The sequence below is a fragment of the Falco biarmicus genome, chromosome 6, assembly GCF_023638135.1.
Source record: "Falco biarmicus isolate bFalBia1 chromosome 6, bFalBia1.pri, whole genome shotgun sequence".
Classification (NCBI taxonomy): domain Eukaryota; kingdom Metazoa; phylum Chordata; class Aves; order Falconiformes; family Falconidae; genus Falco; species Falco biarmicus.
Window position 1 is genome coordinate 81,226,927 of NC_079293.1, and position 19,878 is coordinate 81,246,804.

Genomic DNA, 19,878 nt, shown 5'->3' on the forward strand with positions numbered 1-19,878 from the left:
TCACCCTTTATCGCCCGTCTATCTTCTCACATTACTGTTCTGTAGTGCTGAGGTGCAAGTTTCAAAATTCAGGACAGCAACTGATGGCAACCCAAGTTAAATAAATATACTTAAGTAGACAGTAAAACAATAACGCTATTATGTGCATTGAATTGTTCAGGGAAGATGGGAATAGAACTGGGAGCCTACTGGGAAGAGGGCTGGAAGTTCTTTGTGTGTACTGTTTTGCTGTTCGAAAATGCTGAATCACAGGGCATGCAGGTTTCCTTTGGGAAGTATTTCCTGCAGACCTCCTTTGACTAGCCCTTTCAGCAACAAGATTTCAGGTCCTGGATTGAATTTCTGGTCAGAGAGAGGGACAGAACAAGTGCGCTGTTCAGTGGGAACCATTCCTCTTTGTACAAATAATTAAGTCCTGTGTAAGCAAGCAAGGAAGGAGCTATTTAGTCTGCTTATGATGGTACTCATCACCTGGGCTGCAAAAGGTGGAGATTTAAGTCCCTTGTCTAAGTGAAGGGAAGAGGGACTTTGCCCCAGTTTGCAGTTTCAGGTGTGTGCTTAACAGCCAACTTGTGTATTACTTACAAACACATCACTCATCTACACACTATATTTCATTGTGTGTCTTATTTCATTGTGATGCAGCAAAATTCAAAACAGATACCAAACTCTTGCCATTGTTTTGGAAAAGACTATTGCCTGACCAGCGAGAAGGAAGAAACCGAACAGTGGTGAGGACAGTTCAGGAACTGATAGGAAAGCAGGACAGCAGCTCACGCTTAGTACTGCTATTTTGGCTTCATCCTTACCCGAGCTGCTTGACTTGCTGCTCTAGCAGATGGACCCATGGCAATATTCATACTGCTGGACGACTGGGTGTCACTGGTGTTACCTCCATCTGCAGCAGAGAGCCCAGAAATCACCAAAGCACTTGAAAAACTTCTCTTGCCGAACAGCAGGCTGAGAGTTGAGCTGGTGGAAGAGGCCAGACTGGACCTGAGCATTGCTGCAGCTCGGTCCTGCACAGTCAGCTGGCCAGCAACAGGAACAGCAGGGGACTGGGAAAACACAGACGTTGCTGAGTTGTGGAATGACAGCTGACTACTAGAAAGCCTTTGGGCGATTTCATGGGCAGATGTAGATGTTTGGATGAAAGGCTGGCGGCTTTCTACAATTGGTCCAGAGTGACTTGAAGCAGGGGGCCTTTGGTTTGAAGCAGTGTGCGCGTGGACGGACTGACTCCTGGCTTTTCTCCTACCTTTAAAAGAAAGATAAATATATTTAAGTAAGTGGCATCCTGATGAAATACATGCTGTTGACAGTGTCCCATGAGTACATACTACTATTGGCATATTACTACTGGTTTTAGCAGCATAGGAATCCCAAGAATAACAGAAATTACAGATTGCTAAACCTATGAACCTTTTCTGTGTTTTCCACTGCAGGGGTTCTAGCTTTTGGTCACGATAGTTCCAGCGGTTCTGCACTGAGTCAAAAGAGAGGAAAATGAGAAGATACCTCAAGGAAAGTACTATAATCAGAGGCTCACACCTATTCTGCCCCATACATTTTAACCAGCCCAGTGAATGCCTGAGCATAGTGTTGCTGTAACTTTACTGCCCTTTGACAACCACACTAAAGTAGGGGATGTTGAATACCCACCTGAAACTGCTTGGTATAATTAAATGTAAAAGGAAAACCAAAAAACTGATAGTGAAAATGGCACATTAAAAAGAATTATTCCTGCGTGTGGGGAAAGAGAATGAGAATTCAGTCCAGTGGAAGACTACAGCATTCAAGGCACAAGATAGTTTTTAAGACTGATTTTAAACTATATCTGAGTTCCAGGAGTGATATTTACAATATGCCACAGACTGAAAAGACGTGAACACTTCTAGTTCAGGTAGTCTGTTGCAGGTCTGAAGGAGACCCATGTAGTGCTCTTGCCCCGTTCTGTGAAGCATCTCAATGCAGCCATTGTTGGATACAGAGAACAGATTAGATAAGTAATTCTGACATGCCTAGACAACTTCTGTTTTCCTGTACCTATACACCCCCATTTATAAAATTTATATCAACACCTCATGTTGTTCAAACTAATAATTTCTGTATTTGTTTTGCTTGCATATTTAAATAGGCATAGAATGAAAAATCTGTCACCTTATTGCCCAGTGAACCTACCAGATACCTGCTTGCACCCAGGCACTCCGCAGGAAGCATGCAGCGGGCTGGCATGCGCCACAGGTCCCAAAAGAATTGGCTGTTTCTGCAGATAGGCTCTAACCCAGGCTTACGCAACAAATACCCACTCATGCGAGTGCCTCCTTGGCTTTTTTGCTTTCCAGGGAACTCCAAACACTAACACAAGCTGGCATTTTGGTTTTCTCGCTGTAGCTGTGGGGTAGGGCATTGATGCCAGAAAATCTGTTGAGAGCTATCAACACAGAAACAAGTTTTTCTGGCAGGCATGTCCAGGTTGTTGGTAATTTTTTTTTTTTGCTTTGTTTTTTCCCAATACCCAAACTATGCAGGGGAGGGAAGTACTGAAACTCCTCCAGATAATGAAATTTTGCAGGCATAGAGGAATATAAATCTCACACTGTCTTCTAGAAATGCTGACTGCTGAATTCATGAGGGTTCCAGTAACGCAGAATTTCATATCCAAATTTTTTACATTATAGAGCTGAAACATGCTGGTTTATATCCACAGACCTGCTTTCCAGAGGCTGGTATCATTAGCTCCATTTTTGAGATGCCGAAGCAGAAAGCCTTTAGGTAACTTGGCACGGAGTCAGATGGCAGAGCTGGGCCACAACCTGACTGGAGCTCTTTAGTTGGACTAAAACAGAGTTGGTTTGGCAAGCACTAGACACTTTCACACGCCACTTACAATGTTTCTTTAGTTCTACTTTTACACTCCAAACAATAAAAAAAAATAATTTCCTAAGACGGAATGCAAAGCAGCGTTCTTTGTAATAAGAGCCCAAGATCTCTGCTTGAGAGCAATGGGACAGATGCATATGGCTTCTGTGTGCCACGTTGCGAGTGTCTTCTGCACTTCAGACGTGATCAGTGGGGAGGGCACACACTGTGATGGGGGTTCAAGCCTGGCTGTCACCTCGGCACACGTCTGGCCTCCTGGGGATTCAGGTTCTTCAAACTCTGGAGTTTTACTGAAGTGCTTTGGTTTCCGCATCTGATGGTTATTTTAATATGTTACCCTTTTAAAATAAAATGAACGGACTGGAATTAAGAACAGAGGGGCTGTGGTGTGTTAGTTTGTGCAGGGGCTAATGTGGCCAAACATCTGTTTGTGATTTGAATTGCCAAGCTGACCTCTGTCCAAAAGTATTCTGTATTCATCCCAAATGCAGTGGGTTAGAGCATTGGACAGGAGACCACCCACATTTACACATAAATAACTGTCTCTGAAAACACTTAGGAAGCAAAAGGTGGTCTGTAAACTGCATCATGAAATAAGGACACTTTGGGGGAGAACCCCAGGCATTTCCAATGGTTCTGATTTTGGTCGCACTTTTATATAGGGCTTTAATTGCATTTTGCAGACTCAGTGACACCAGGCTGCAAAATGAAATACAAAAACATGAAATGCACTTGATTCACAGATTCTGAGTCTAGAAGGGATTGCTGTCATCATCTTAGTCAGCCGTGCTATGTAGCATGGGCCATGGAACTTCCTGGAATTAATTCCTGTATAGTGTTATTAATTACTACTGTGATTTTTAAAAAATGTCTCCACTATCTCCATTCACAGAGAATCCATCAACACTTAGTCACTTGTTTCACTGTTTATTTACTCCTAGTGTGAAAAATGTGTTCTTGATTCCAAATCTGAATTTGTTTAGCTTTGTTATATCCAAGTCTGCTTGAATCAATGGTCTTTGGTCACTATTTGTTGCCTAGGTAAGTACTTACAGACTATGATCAAAGCACCTCTTACAATATAAATTGTTTGAAAGCTCTTAATCTTTCACTACAGGATGTATTTCCCAGATCTTTGATCATTTTTTGGCTCTTCTTTGAACTCCTTCTAAATTAAAAATGTCCTTCTTAAATTAGGGCCCTAGGTCTCTGTGTGGTAGGCCAGCAGCATCCTAAGCCAAAGTCAGATTGACAGACGTGCGTTACCTAGGTCACCCTATTCATTCTGGTTTTTTAACCACAGACGTAGCATAGGTTCTTCCTCAGTCCTCTGGTATTGCCTTAGTGTCCTGATACTGAAGATCAGAGTTCGCTTTTTAACCAGCTTTCTTAAAAACCTTCTTGAATGAGAGTCATTTGGATTTGCTCAATTAAGCATATAGCTTTGATAGCCACTCTTGTATGTTCTTGGTAGCTGTCAGGATGGAAGGAACAGCTTCATGGTCAGATCACAGAAAGAGATCATCTGCATTTTTCCCCAATACAAACCAGACATTTCTTTTTGCTTTTCTACATATTGGCAACTCCGCCCTTCTGTATAGTGATGGATCAAGACCACTGTTAGGGTTTCTTCTGCTTCTAATACTCTTTAAAAATAAACAGCCACAAACCCGCTTTCATCTTTTTGTCCCTAGTGGCACTAGCCAGAAACTTCTTCTTTCATTCTCTTTCTCTTATCAGTGGTCTCTTAGGTCTCAATACTGATTTGCATTTGCTGTTTTCCACTTCCTTGCATGTGTTTTGCATTTCTTCATTTTACCTCAAAGCCAGGTTGCTTTTCTTAACCAAGTGTGACCTGTGACCTTTTGTCTTGACTGTGGTTTTCTGGGCACCCAAGATGCTCTTTTAAACAACTCACAATTAACTTTCATTATTCTGTGGCATGCTCAGAATCATTATTTTACAATTAAGCTTGCCATTCTGATTACTGCAATGTCAAGTTAGGAGTATGCACATGGGGATTCTTCTAACGCTAGGCTCAATTAAAAACAGACGTTATTTTATTCTTGCCACATGATTTATATTCAGGGCAAGATTCTCTCCAGTCCTGTCCATTACCTTTAATGATAGGTCAAAATGATGTAACAGGAAACAAACCAGTGTCATACCCCTCTAGTTCTCTGCTTTAATTTATACAGTAATGCCACAACTTGTTCAAAGGTTGAGGTGATTGGCTTTATATTACAAGTCCTGATCCCACAGCGACAGGTCTCACAGTGGCCCACTGCCAAACTTAACATACATTTCAAATATGAAGGCCAGTAGTTCTACCTCGTGAATACGTCTGAAGTACTTTTGAATCCACAGTTTAATATGAGAAGGGCTCAGCTGTTAGTTGACAGAATGATTGGCAACATTTAATTTTCTCTTGGTAACCGCTGTATAGACATGAGAAGTTATCTCCTATTTCTTTGTTCTCCACATGCACTGATGAACAGCCAAACCAATTCCTCAAATAAATCATCATAGTCCTTCCAAGATAATTAAGATTTCTGCATACTTTCACTTCTGCTGTTCCCAGCCAACAATAAGCAGAGGTCCACTGTGGTACGGGCTCCCTGCATCACACATGTAGACTCCCTCCCATCTGCTTTTCTCATTCTGGCATTGTTAGTGGCACCTCCTAGTCCACAAATTACACATAAAGGAGTTTGACAGTGGAACCACTGGTGAATCACATTTGTCTAATAGGCCTCCTGGTAAATACCTGGCACGGTATCAGCAAGCCATCTCTTGTATGTGCTTGGTCATTAGGAAAGACAAAGCGCTCTCTTATTTTAGAAAGTTATCACTGGATATGAGCACGCCTGAAAAGCATCTGCGTACGCAGCCCCTTCAGAGAAGACTACAGAAAAAGCCAAGTAAATTGTGCAAATACCTGCACGCTGGTGGACCTCTTGAGATGAAGCTTGCAACTGAGGGGTTCCATCTCTGGTAGGCTGCGAGCTGCTGCTCTGGCTTGAATTGCCTGCAGAATTGCTGCTAGAGGAGGATCCCCCTCCACTATCCACCTCTTCAACATTACCCCTCTCATGGTGAGCTGCGTGGCAGTCCTTCCGCATTCTGTTGGCAGGAACACACGCACGGTCAGCCATTTACTGTGCATGAAAATCCGTGCCACCAACATTAGGAACCCCCAAAATGTGTAATTGTACTCTCATACTGCTGCAGGTCTTCTAATGTTTTATGAGACAACAAAGATGATGATGTGGTAAGCTTATTTGGAATACAACTGTATGTGACACAACCCAAATCTTTCCTTGTCTAAGTGGCTCTGGAGCCCTGCAGGACCTTAGGATTCTTTAGTATCACAGCGATCTCTAAATATCAACTTCTGCATGAGGCAACCAAGTAGCAAACAGGAGGAGCAGGCTGGGGGGAGCTCAGTGGCATTTTATCATGGGGCTAAGCACGCAAGCTGGCTCCCATAGTCTCTCCGTGGTCGCCTGCCTCTCTTCAGCCAAGTGGTGATAGGGCAGGTGGAATGAGACAAGAGTGAGTTATTGCTATATGAAAAAGTGCATGTAGGAATGAGAGATGGAATGTGTCACATACTGATCGTGCATACCTAGGGGAAGTCAGGCAGCTTTGATGGATAGTAAGTACATTTTCAGATATGTTTTGGTCAAGAACAATGACTTGGGAATGGTCATTTATACTGCCAAAGCTTTGGAGCATAACCCACCGACACACTTCTTCATGTTCTGACATGTCACCGAGTTACAGAAAAGATACCCTTATTTACAAGGCATAAGCAGTAAAATTCCCTCAAATAAGGGAAATGTCTGTGTGCTAAATGATTTGATAATGAATCTTGTTGAACATGGAGGAAGCTTTGCTTAAAAGGCGTGAACAAGTTAATGAATTTGCTTTCTGCTGTATCTGTAGGGCCATTTTATGTTATATTCTGAGTTATTTGCAATTGATTTTTTACTCATAGATAACAGTACGGAATTACTCTAACAGAAAACACAGTGGAAGTGAGACAGCAAGGACTCTAGCTGCATAGACAAAATTTAACCACCTACCTTAACCATTTGGATCTGAACCACTTTTTAATGTTGTCCAAACTGACAGGTCCCCCCCAAATGTTCCTCAGTTGGCTGTGTGTCCCAAGGTACGAGGTGGTTAAAGGGGAAACGTACATTGGATATCCCAGTGGCTGATCACACGAAGAATTAATTAAGTTCCGCAAGACCTGTTTATTGTTCTGGATGCTTCCTCTCTCCGGGTTACGATTGCGTAAGAAAATAAGCTCCTGCTGCTGCCCAGCCCAAAGCCCTCTGACGCACTCCTTGTTGACCTACAGGTAGGTTAAAAATGCAGATGATGTGAAAACGTTCGCTACTTAAGCTGCAGAACTACACAATTTAGGTAGAATGGCCATAGCTGTGCGGGCAAACGCCTCATGTCTTCGCACCAGCAGGTTTTAGGAACTTTTGCAGCTACTCCCTAGTAAAGTCTGGAATGGCAGTTCAGATACACAAACATATAGGTGCAAAATGGAAGTCAACTGAAGACAGCTCGTTTAGCCTCCAGTCCCTACTCTGTTAAACTCCTTTTGGCCAAATTACCCAGAAATAATATTAGTTACCGCAGCCCTAAATTCCTGCAATATTAGAAAGATGGCGTATGTACCTTGATAACCTTGAAGCTCAGGTAGCTTTTGTGGAGCATGATAACTTTATATTCATCTGCTCCTTCATCTACCACGTGTCTCAGGGTTAGCAGCTCCTCTCTGTTGGAGAGTACAGCGCTGCGCCAGGCCGGGTCCCCTTCGTGACAAATCACCACCTTTTCTTCAAAAGACTGTATTGCTTCATACAAAACTGCTGGGTCCTCGTACTCATCTGGGCAGGTGAACTGGTCCTGGTAGTACAGGAAAAATTATTGAAAATGTCAGGTCTATTTATGAAAACACAAAAACTATTAACAGTAAACAAAATCCTGGTTTTCAAACAGTTGCCAGCTTGCCCGCCCCCCAGGTGACTTGCTATTTGATACAGAGTGTCTTTGTGGAAGTAGAAGAATTAATTTAACAGTCATACAGAAAGGTAACGTTTTTGTCTTACTGTAACCTGTTCTGATCTCATGTTTCCACTGGACAAAGGCACCTAGAGAATGCCAGCTTACCCACTTTCTTTTTGTAAAGTGGGAAGCCACAGGAGGCAGAGCTTTCGGGTTAGCCATGGGAGATCGGAATCACGTGAGGCGTTCCACAGTTCTTGTGGAAAACTTTATTTTTATTCACAAAAAACCACCAACAAAAGCACAGACTGGGAATCCATCAGCAGATATCACAATATTGTGTTACTGCTTTAGCTGTCACAGAGCAACATGGCCAGTGATAACATTCATTAAGTTATTGTGTCAAATTCTCAGATATTAATACACAGCAGTTCCACTTCAGTTACATTCAGAGCTATTATAAATAGCATGCATAACAAAAGCGTATTATACTAAATCATAACGTGCCAGAGCAAGAACAAAATCAACTCCAAGCTATACAAGGGTTGACCTGAAGAAATTGGAGCAACTTCAGTGGAGGTGTGCCAGATTTTTACAACTGGAAACAATGGGGTCAGAAACAGCCTGACATCATCAAACAAACAGCTGTGACACTAACCCTTCAAACCCCTCTCCTCTCAGCTGTGTCTTTTAACATATGGAACCATTACATATGTAATTGCCATTCACGAAAGGATTAATAAATTAGCAATGAGATCAGTCTAATCAATGTATTTCTTTTCGATCTAAAAACCATCTTTATAGTGTCCACACAAGTAAAGCATGCCATGACTGTCAGTTTTGTTTTGATGAAAAATGCGGGGTCACGTTCTGCAATACGAATGCTTTCAAATGGGCAGGAAGGGGGCACAGAAAAGAAGATCAAGTGAATGCATAATAAATAAATGCCAAGTTTTTCCATTTTGGTTAAGGAAATTTCTCACAATAAGGCAACAAATACTCCCATTTCCCTTTCTTTTTTCCTTTGGACAGTTTCTAAGGTTTCCTGTGTTTCCCTAAGAAAACAGATATAATAAACAAGTTAAAAATTAAAAAATGACCCTACCTGGTGTAGTTTCAGAGACATTCGGATTGCCGGGGCAACAACCTTATGCAATAGATCCATGTCCGCGAAGACCCACTCATCTTTTGCTGCTATCCGAAAGTCTCCTTTAAACAATGCATGGAGCCCATAAAGAAAAGAGTCCAAGCTGTAAGAGGAAGGCAGCAGTCACTCGCAGAAATCATCCCCATCTCACCAAGCCAGACCCCTGCCAGCCGCCGACCACGTGCTGAGCCGCAGTGACTGGTGGCCCGCCGGCACAGGGTGAGCTCCTCCCGTGGGTAGAAAACAGAGGGCACGTCGCCTATTTCTAATGGAAAAACATTCCTCGGGGTAGGTTGCTTTCCTTCTGCTTGCGCTGGAAATGACTGGCCGCAAAATGAGTGTGGCACCTGGAATGGAGGATGTCCTAAGGATGGGCGGCTGGGTCAGGGCACGCCTCAGGGCGCTGCTTCTCTGCAGCTGTGCCACAGAGACCAGGTCTAAGAGTGCCAGCTGCTCTGCAATCCCTGCGCAGGTGGCAGCAACTGCCCCCTCGTTTGAAAGTTTATTGTTGGGCCTGTTAGCGGTTCTCCTTGTAAGGTAAAAATTAAAAAAAAAACAACCAAAAAACAGCCAACCAAACAAAAAAACCCACAAAAAAACCCCAACAAAAACTGACACCAAAAAAACCCCACCCAAACCGAAACAAAAAACAGCTGTAACAAATATTTTCAGCAACTCTGAGACTTTTGCCATGAAACTCAAACCCAGACATGAACATTAAAACAGATGGACTGGAAAAAAAACCAAGTTATGTTTCAGGAACTGTTCAGCAAGGCAGGTGAGAACACGAATCACAAGACAGGCATCGCACACTGAAACCATGAGCCCTAAACCAAACGTGATCTGGGTGTCTTCTGTCTAATACAAGAAACTCCATACAACCACTTCTGCCTGACCTTGGATGACAGTTTGCCTGGACCTGAGACTTAAGCAAGAGGTAACAGGTACAAAATCAAGTAGTAGTTAGAAATTAGAAAAAACGGAGGGTTTGTGAAGGGAAACACCCAGCCCTCAGCTCCATCCTGCACCCTGAACCACGAGCTTCCCACAGCACCACAGCCACCTCTATAATGCTTGTAGCCTTATACATTCAGGATGTATATCTGTTATATATCCTATCCATTACAGGACTGCCGTCCTAATGCTGCTCTGAAAAAGCCATCTCAAAATTAAGGCAAACGGGCAGCTCCTGCAAACCTACAGGACATGGTTTCATCTACCTGCCAAGATCCTACTCAGAACAGTTGATTTTTCAGATGGTAAAGGCTCTGAGGAGAAGCTGCATTAAGATGTCAGCGGTCTTCATTACCGCCCAGGCTTTCTCTAGAGAACACACAATCTTTTCACGTAATTGAGCTTTCTTAATTATTTAGGGGGGGGGAAAAAAAAGTTTTAATTTTTTTTTCTCTTCTCCAAAAGAGGGAGAAGAGAAATTGGGAGACTTCCCAGCCTATCTTCATTTCAAACGCATTCTTAGTTTTGCCCTTAGTGGGTAGCACGTTTTAGAAATTAAAAGGGAAAGATATATATGTTGTTACCAGAAAAACAGCTGGATACCGATTTTCTCTGCGAAAGCACCGTGTTAATACAAATCGACTAATCAGTGGGACCAAGGCCAGTCAGGAAGACGGGGCCACTGTCCCTGCTGGGAATGAAGAGTACAGGGACGCGTTTGTGAATTCATAACCGATTTGCACCTATTAGTATTAAGTTACCTATTAATACATGCCTGTGTGAGACAGGCACTTACACTCCGATCTTCAAAACATGCAGGCACTGATTTCAATGGGAGTTATTATGTGTCTTCAAGAAGCGGGTCCTGATCCCCACTGACATTCAATCAATCGTCTCCACAATTTGGCAAATGATAATATATCCCAATCCTGCTTAATAGCTAGGAAAGCCCTAGAATAAACCAGCTAGGGGAAAAAGAAAGGTGGGTGCAGCCAGTGTGGTGAAATACGTGACTATCATTTCCTTTGAAAAGGCTAGAAATCAGGAAGGGTCCTTTCAACTCGCCCACCCAATAGAAAAAATCCAGCTGAATCCTTGCCTGAAAAATTCCCACTTCGGTATCTAAATATTCTTCCCAGGATGAAACTGAAAAATCTACCCTGAATTCTGCACCTAATGATGATGTGTAGTATAGTTTTTCCCCACGTAACACCCCCTGTATTTGCTCTGCAAAGTTGGCTGGGATGATAGGAGAAGTAGGCAGGAGAGCAAGCTGTTTTCTACATCATTAGAGGCTCTCGGAGCCAAATCTGAATACCAGAGCAGACAAAGAGTTTGCGTTCACATCCAAGTGTCTTATAGGCATCAGCACATGCGAAACAGGCTGCTGCAAACAGCAATGTCTGCTGGAAGCAAGGCCAGGACGAGGACAGCTCTGCACGCCACAGCTGAGCATCCGCAGAGGGAACAGGGGGAAGCACCTACAGCTCTCGCTGCACTTACTTAGGGAAGAGTCCTCCACTTCTCATCCCTCTGCGTAATAAGTTCTCTCACCAGCATTTTTAAGAACAGGTATGACTGCTACAAGGAGTAAAGCAACAGTGGCAGTAGCTGGAAGAGGCTGAGAGTCAATTATTTTATAGACCGCGTTTTCCAACAGAGAGGTCTGGAGGAGATCGCTGTATTCACAACACCGTGGACATCTTTTATTCTCCTGCCAATTGTTATGAGGCTTTTGGGGACAGACATTCTGCCTATAATGTGACACTATCTCAAGCCAGTACTGTAACATGCAGCCCTTAATCCACCGAAGATACAGCTGTTGTTATTCTTCCCATTGTTAATGCTCTCTCCTGAAGACTCTAATGAGATTATAAGGAAGCTGTAAAGCCAACAGCTTTGATCTCGGGCCTCACTCAAGGTTGTTGCTGCTTTCTTGGCCCAGTTTTAACATACCTCGGTTAGTAATCTGCTGTAGTTACAGGCTCATTCAATATATTTTAAAAAGTAGTTAAGGTAAATTCACATGCCAAAGAAATGACATTAACCAGGAAGAGATGTAACTACTATTTCTGGCAATGTTTCTAACCCTCTGGGCTAAGATCCCGAAAAGCTGCTGTCACAACTGCGAGCTATTTTAGAACAAGACTAGTAGGTGTGTGGGAACCGTCGGCCCCTTGAATGTGCAGAAAGGAGAGGATTAAGTAGCACCACAAATACCAGAGGGAGGGTAACACAGCCAAAGCAAATACTCCCTCGTCCTGCACTCCTTAACGTTGCTCCAACAGCTGAAACGAAAAGCATTTGATGCAAGCCTGAAAACAGCACGGATGGAGACTAATGAGCTGGCGAATTTTGCACACCAAAACCCATCCCCTGTCCGCAGTTCACAGACCTTTCCCAATATTAACTCTAGATTTATTTAAGGAATAAAGAAACATACGTGCCTGTGAGCTGGTAATGACCTGAATGTCATAGCTCACCTGCATGAAATATTTTCAGTGGTTGCCCTTGTGAATTTGATATTTTAGACCGCAGTGGTTATGAGCTAAGAGTCAAACATTTCTCCCCTGCTTCTGCCCTGCTTGGCTCTGGCAAACATAAAGCTGCCCGGTCTGCCTGAGCTCCCACTAGCAGTGCAGCATCACCAGCAGCACTGTGTCCTGTGCCCTCCACCTCTTCCCCCTCCGACGCTGGGCAATGCAATGTGGTGCCCAGGAGGGAAGGGGCGGGTGGGACCAGCTGCTTCCCTGGGCTTCAGCATGAGCAGCAGTTCCTCCAGGCAGAGGCGTTCCTTGGGAGTGACCCTCTGTCCACACCGAGTGATGACACCCAGAGGGAGCGCAGGGGACCTGAACATCCAGGCTTGGTAGCATTGGAAGTACCTGATAAGAGAAGCTTTATGAAGAGATTTTTATATTTTTCCAAACGCAAAACTTATACTAAACACTTATTTACTAGTAAGTCTAGTGGCTGAATAGGATTATTAAGTATTTTTTTTACAAATACTAAACATATCACTCCTATTTGAATAAATGAATGGTAATGTCATGTCATTCTTCAAATTGCATTTTGTGCAGGATGCCTCCTAATGACAGTTTAAAAGAGCAAGTGATTTGCATAGCAATGTTCTGCCTTCTTAATGAATGCATTTATTGTGTAATCTAGTGTTAATGCTGGGTTTCTACTGACATTTACATGAACAGGTACACTGAATAATTATTTACATACATTATATAAGAGCATTTAAAATCTTGGTTTACAGTGACATTTACTGATTAATAGATTAGACAGAATCATGCGTAAATGAGTGCAAATTGGTAGTTTACATACACAATGTAAACTTGAATCTCAATTCTGTAGTGCACGGCTCAGTGTAACATTAACTTTGCGTTACTATTTCTGCGCAGCAGTCGGATGGCTGCCTCCTCCCAAGACACAGCAAGGACTAAACTTAATCCAGGAAAGTTCCCTACTGCCTGTGCAGTTACCCCTGAGAACAAAACACGGACTGCAGAGCACAGACTCCTGGCTAGTTTGCTCACGTTGGATGTCTCTGAAACACTTCATAAGAAATAAGTGTGAGGGGGAAGAGGAGGAGGAGGAGACTACAATGCCTATCTGGCCATTACATCTCAAACTTACCACAAAATCTCTAGCGATGTTGTACACAAGATGCTCCATAGCTAGAACTAACAGAAAGTCCTGAGATGAAGTTCAAGGTCATTTCTCAGTGCCTACCAGAGTAACCTAAATAACCTAAACTTTCGCAGTCCAGCATTCAAGTGTGTGAGCACGTTAGGAGCCCCGACCTCTTAGAGTGAGCCAGCTCCCAACAGCCGTATGTGCCGTGCATCCCCCTTACGCACACAGCTGGCTGTGGGGTTGCCTGTTCTGATGCCGCCTCTGCAGAAAACTAAAACACTCTCCAGCAGCAGCAGGTGGTTCCAAAAGGTCCCCAAAATACCATGACATCTTTTCAAGGAAAAGGACTGTGAAGCGTCACCTAAGGAATGATTCCTCCAGCTTCTAAGGACCTTAGCTCCTTCTCCCCCACCTGACTGACCTGCACCAGCCTGAAAGCGAGGACCAGCAATAATGCTCTAAACCACCCTCCGTAAAAGCTGCTGTATCTCCATCAAACACAGGGAGAGGGGGAGGGAGACCTGCCTTTAGTGCCCATCGTTAATCCTTGGGAACGTCTCCTTCTGGCCTCAGCAGCGTTGCATGTGCTGGACAAAGTCTCCTTCCCCCTGGCATGCCGTGGGATTGTATTCCTGTCGGCGTCTTGCTGCCTGACTCCTTCTTTATGTTTAAATAAGTTGTGAAGATCTGGGTGATGCAGTAAACACCCTAAGCACGGTAAGAACTGCCCTCTGTGCTGACGTGAATGTATTTGGGGGATTTTTGATAAAGGTCTTGATGTCACAGGGTAGCGTACCCACCTTGCTCTTTAGTTAATTTCTACTGAATTGTTTTTGTCAATTAAAATAAATATATAAATTCTCTAAGGCAAGAATAAATGTATTCACCAAGCCAAAGCCATGTTTTGTAGCTGCAGCAATTTATAACTTGAATTGTGCTACTCAGATTCCTTTTTTTCCCCAAAATCTTTCTGACACTTCAAATGTATTAAAGATAATTTAACCAGGTAGGTAAGTGACACAGTTTTTCCATGGTGAAACTTTTATAGGGAAAGCTTTTGTGAAGTAACACTGAAAAAGATAGTGACAGAAGCTTCCACTTAATCCCTTTTATGCCACAAAATATATTTTAAAAATACAATGATTCAATACTGCCCTGGAGCACTTGCTTAATAAAAAGAAAACCAGGGCTGACTTAAAGATACAGGATTATATAGAACAGATTCAGGAAAACAGGGATGGAGCTGTGCACTGCATAGGACTACTGCATTTTTTGCCTTTCTGCAGATCTTTTCTCCCCAAAAACCATATTTTTAAGTATAGAATGTCCAGTCACCAGAAGAAAGGAACTAATCTGCGTCACTGGTAATATTCCAGATTTTAAAAAGACATGGTATAGCTGACTCTTGCAATTATTCTTAAAATCTTTGGTGAAGACTTTGCAAATAATTATCCTTGACCTTCATACTTTCCATGTTAAGCTTTAGAAAGTCTCTGGTAATATTATCTCTTTACATTAGCTACTAACCATGTAAGCCAATACAAATAAGTGACATTGTTATTGTATCTGTACTAGTGCCAAAACACTGTAATGAGGATTTTAAGATCCGGTGGAAAGTACATGCAACGTGATGGCATGTTTAGGAAGCTTTTGTGGTATTTTTAGATGCATTTCTAATATTGCTGTGACATATCTGTTGCAGGCCTAGATCAAAAATCACTTTAATCTTTTCTCAAAAAAAAAAAAAAAATCATAAATGCATATCAACTTTTCTATCACGTCCCCAAACCCTAAAATTTGGATCATCCAAAAAATGGGGTAATTTTAGAAATATCAATTACTTACTAAACATCACACCTGTTTGAGTGCATAGAAATGGAGAGGGAACTCAACCCAACAGAAAAGTACTACAGGAAGGGAATGTGCAAAGACTGGTAGAAATGAGATGACAAAAGCCACTTTAAAAAGCAGAAAGAAGCAATACACCAAGAAATAAGCCATGTGGGCCACAAACATTTTGCACGACTGAAAGAAAAAGACATAACTCAAATGTTACAAGAGTCTCAACCGAGAACAAAGCTAGAATGAATATTTAAAAGATAGTGTTCTATCTTGTAACACAAAATGCATTCAAAATCACATGCGCTGTCTTTGTTTGCTTGTTAGCAAGACAAATCCTCTCTAAGGAGCGCGCTGATGGAGGGCTTGCTAGCTTCCTCCCAGTTTTGTGCCACTGCAGCAAGGTCACTTAGAAACTGTATTGACTCAACTTCCCTACTTTTACTAAACTCCTGTGGAACACAGGGAGTTAAGATACTTCTAATAAAAATCTAAAATGTAGGCGAGTAGTTATACTTTATTACAATAAAAAATATTTCATTAATAAAATGCCTTATTTATAGAACGGTGTAAATGGTAACTTCTAAAACCCAAAAAACTCAGAACTCCCAGTGAAAATGGAAGATTCACTAATGAAAATGTAGGATGAAGAGCATAATCATAAACAATCTTAACCAACCATATTTTAATTAACCAGGCTTTCTAGGAAGAAGTATTCTGAAAGAATGAGTAAGGTAGAGTGAAAACAGACAGAGCCTTGGTCTCAAGAGATGTGAAGTTCTCCCTTCCTCATGCTCCAGAATGTAGCGGCACAATGAACAGCAATACAGCCCTGAGAAATAAAGATTCTTTATCGATTTATTATTATTTAGCTAACTAGATGTTGGATGACTTAGCAGTTTCTTCAGCATTCCAGTAGCCAGGCAGGGTATGAGGGAACATGGGCAATAACCACAGGTACCCATTCTTTCAACGCAAGCTTCTGCTTTGCCCCACGAAATACAGGCTGGTATTAGTTATTTAGCCAACTACCAAAGTAAAAGATGTCCAGGAATGGCAGAAAACAAATTACTTTATGGAGGAAAGAGACTTCACCTTGATCTAAGCTTCTGTTAAGATTCCACATTAAAAGACAGGCAGGTCTTTGCTTTTAAGATGAGGAAAAAGGATTCCTAAAAATTACCTGATGGCCATATTGTGAGCTGCAGTTCCCAAAGCTCTTCGACCCAGTATGCACAAAGCAAAGGAAAGCGTCACTAGAGGAGAATCCTCATCGCTGTCCAGGTGCTACAAAGTTTTAAGAGCACATGTTATTCTACATGCAAATACCATCTGTAAAAGCACTGTAATGCTATAAATGGTTAACATTCATAAAATTGCATGTAGCTGGAACTACAAGCAAAAACATTCTTTGCAATTAAACAGAAGAAGAAGGAAGATCATAGACATGAGAGGCTTTCTCAAAATGCAAGCTTATTTTGCCCACTGACTAGAAACAGAACGTTTTAATCTCGGGCAGCAAGATCCCAAGGGAGGGGAGCTTTGTTTGTGGTGGCTTGTTTGGTTTTTTTCAGTTGGGTGTTTTGTGGTGGTTTTTTTTTTTTTTTTTCCCCCAGATCTGACATTCTAAAACAGAGCAGATTACTTATTGCTGAGAGACACTGCAACTGGAGGCAGCCAAACCCCTTTTCATGGGACACAGTGCCTACGAAACCTCAGCCACGGATTCCAGAAGAACAATCTATGTGGAAAAGTTTGGAAGAACACACACCTCTAGTGAATAACAATACATATCTGAATTGTATACCATTGATGACACTGACCACACATTTTAACAAGCAGCCAAAACATTTCATTTACTAGCTCAGGAGAGTCTCTTTACTGAAATTTTTGCAATAAAAACTTCGCTATCAAGCTGGAGGAAAAAACCTGAAACAACCCCTCATTAATGTGAACCTTCAGGAGGATACAGACTAATATTTCAGTCCATGCAGCGATTTCTTAGAGCTTCCTTTGACTTTGAAAGTGGAGCCAGTTACAACTGAGAATGTAGCTCCTTCTATAAAATACAACAATTTTCAGGATGATGTATACAGTGAAGTTTTTTTTACATCTTATCTCCTACATGAACTTTACCTCTATATAGTCTGTGATTTACAAAAACAGAGGTAAAAGAAAAAGACATAAAAAATAGAAATGTATGTGTCTGTGAACACTAGTGCAGGTGTGCATTTGCCCTTTTAAGCCTTAACTGTTAAGTTCCAAGTCTGTTGGGCATCCCTGAATCTTACTCTGTTTGAAAGCCTCAGCCACGTAAGAAGTGAAAAAGCATCATTTGACAGCGGCTTTCCCCGCACCACGCAATTCTTGAGGTCAGAACTTGGGAGCTGAGACATGGGAAGAGCTGAGATGGGAAAGAAAAGAGATGAAATATTCCCAGTAGGAGGAGGTGGCGGGGAAGGCTCGCAGGATAATTCAGTGAAAACAGTATCAATGTAATGATAACTGGTGGGGTGGCATTCAGGGTCAGAGACATGAGAAAGAACAGAAGTGGAGAAGAAACACTAAGATGCAGTGATGTTACGCCAGCCACGTTCAGTGGTAGCAAATGGGATGTACACTCAGTGATCCCGAATGAAAAACGCACAAATGCAAGTGCATGGTGGCCAGGAAAGAGACACTTCTCATTTTTTGCCCTTATCAGCAATAATTAAAAAATGAAATCAAGGGAATATGCTGGTTTGAAACTGTATTCTCCCTCTGGGCTATTTTGAGTATTCCGTGGAAATACAGTAAGTACTGCATTTCCGACAAATGACTGCTGACCATGAGTAATCTTAGTGCCTCAAAGCACGTAATCGCATAGTTGTAAACCTGCCCTTGACCTTCTAGAGCTGCAAGGTAATTTCACACGATTTTGTGGCATGGTTCACATTCAAATTATGAGCCCTCAGAGGTGACCTATCCTAGCAGTGACTTTGTTACGCACTTCCCTACCATTTGAAGACTGTACCCAGATACAGGCAAATTTGTGGGAAGGATACACAAACCTCACAAATGTTTGGCAAATGTACCCAAACACTGGCAACACTGAAGGAACAGGAATGTTTTTATCCATGCTTTCTAGAGCTGATGAAATTAATGGTGTTGGAAGCGTGGACAATAAGGAATTGGTTCTGTATTTAAAGACTAGCGTTCCTTAAAACTCTAGTTTTGCACAAGAGTAGTGTCCAAAACATGGTTTTTTCCATTCCACAAAACACGTATTTTCCTTTTATGTTAAATCTGACAGCTTAAATGAAATAAATTTTACTGTATTAATCCTGAGCAAGTAAAAGAGTAACCATGAATCATTTAACTCCTATCCCAAGAATTAAAATGACTACTACTGAAAAAAAACCAACAAACAAACAAACAAAAGCAAGCTTACCTCCACCCTTTTTCTAGCACAGAACTGAATCCAGTCCAGATAAACACTGCAGAAACTAGCTCTTGTTATTCCTTGGAGACACGGAACATAATCTTCATCTATGTTAATGTTAAACATTGCAAGGTCACGTTCAATATAATGCCACTTTGCATAAGGCTGCAGTATCTTTTGTATGGATTCATCTTTTATCCAGTCAAGGATTTTGGGAGAACTTGCTGTAAAGTATATTATACTCTGTTGACAAAATGTGCAAACGTTAGTCACTCTATCTCTGATTAAAGCAGATGTATTTTACACAGAAGAGAATAAATCAAATAGGACCACATTAAGTACCCACAATGGTACGTGGTTTTCCTGTTTTTTACTGCTTGGCATCATTGCTTCACAAAACTGTTCAAGTCAGAATGGTAGTAATTGATATCTAAATAGCAGAAAACAGAAAAAGAAGTCATATTTTTAATACACTTCTGCCTTACAGGAAAATTAATTTAAAAAATATACTCTGATAAGAATAAAGATTTCAGCATTTAAATGTTAATTACTATGTATTAGTGGGATTCTAGAGTCTATCACCAAGAAGGTGGTATGGATAAAAATCTAGGCATATTTTGAAAAAAAAAAAAAACACCAAACCAGCAGTAGAAGCTGACATGCTCAAAACAGGACCCTCTTTCCTCCATGGACTTGCCGTTTCCTGGGGATGAAGCTTTCCTAATCCTTTAACAGAAACAGTTCCACCACGATAAAACCACAAAGGTGAGATCTGACAGATGTGTACAACATAAGTCTGGAAATCCCTGATTTAAATGCTGTTTTCTTTCAGCATTTAGTAGCATCACTATTTTTGTTATTTGTCAGAGGCCAGTAAAGAACAATGTATTTTTTCTTACATGTTGGGTCAAGAAGCTGATAGCTCATGTAACTGAGTTTGCTTTTAAAGCACTGCAGGAGG

The 19,878-nt window shown here is 41.8% G+C and overlaps 1 protein-coding gene across 1 annotated transcript in view; it reads right to left on the reverse strand.

Moving 5' to 3' along the window:
* PCNX2 (pecanex 2) overlaps nucleotides 1-19,878 on the reverse strand; it is a 159,744-nt gene that overhangs the window by 2,898 nt on the left and 136,968 nt on the right. The window contains exons 27-33 of the mRNA XM_056342869.1: nucleotides 18,927-19,160; nucleotides 16,680-16,783; nucleotides 9,017-9,161; nucleotides 7,582-7,812; nucleotides 6,972-7,246; nucleotides 5,822-6,006; nucleotides 810-1,258 (exon numbers count right to left, since the gene is read on the reverse strand). Coding sequence (XP_056198844.1) covers nucleotides 810-1,258; nucleotides 5,822-6,006; nucleotides 6,972-7,246; nucleotides 7,582-7,812; nucleotides 9,017-9,161; nucleotides 16,680-16,783; nucleotides 18,927-19,160 — 1,623 coding nt within the window. The remainder of the gene's footprint in view (nucleotides 1-809; nucleotides 1,259-5,821; nucleotides 6,007-6,971; nucleotides 7,247-7,581; nucleotides 7,813-9,016; nucleotides 9,162-16,679; nucleotides 16,784-18,926; nucleotides 19,161-19,878) is intronic.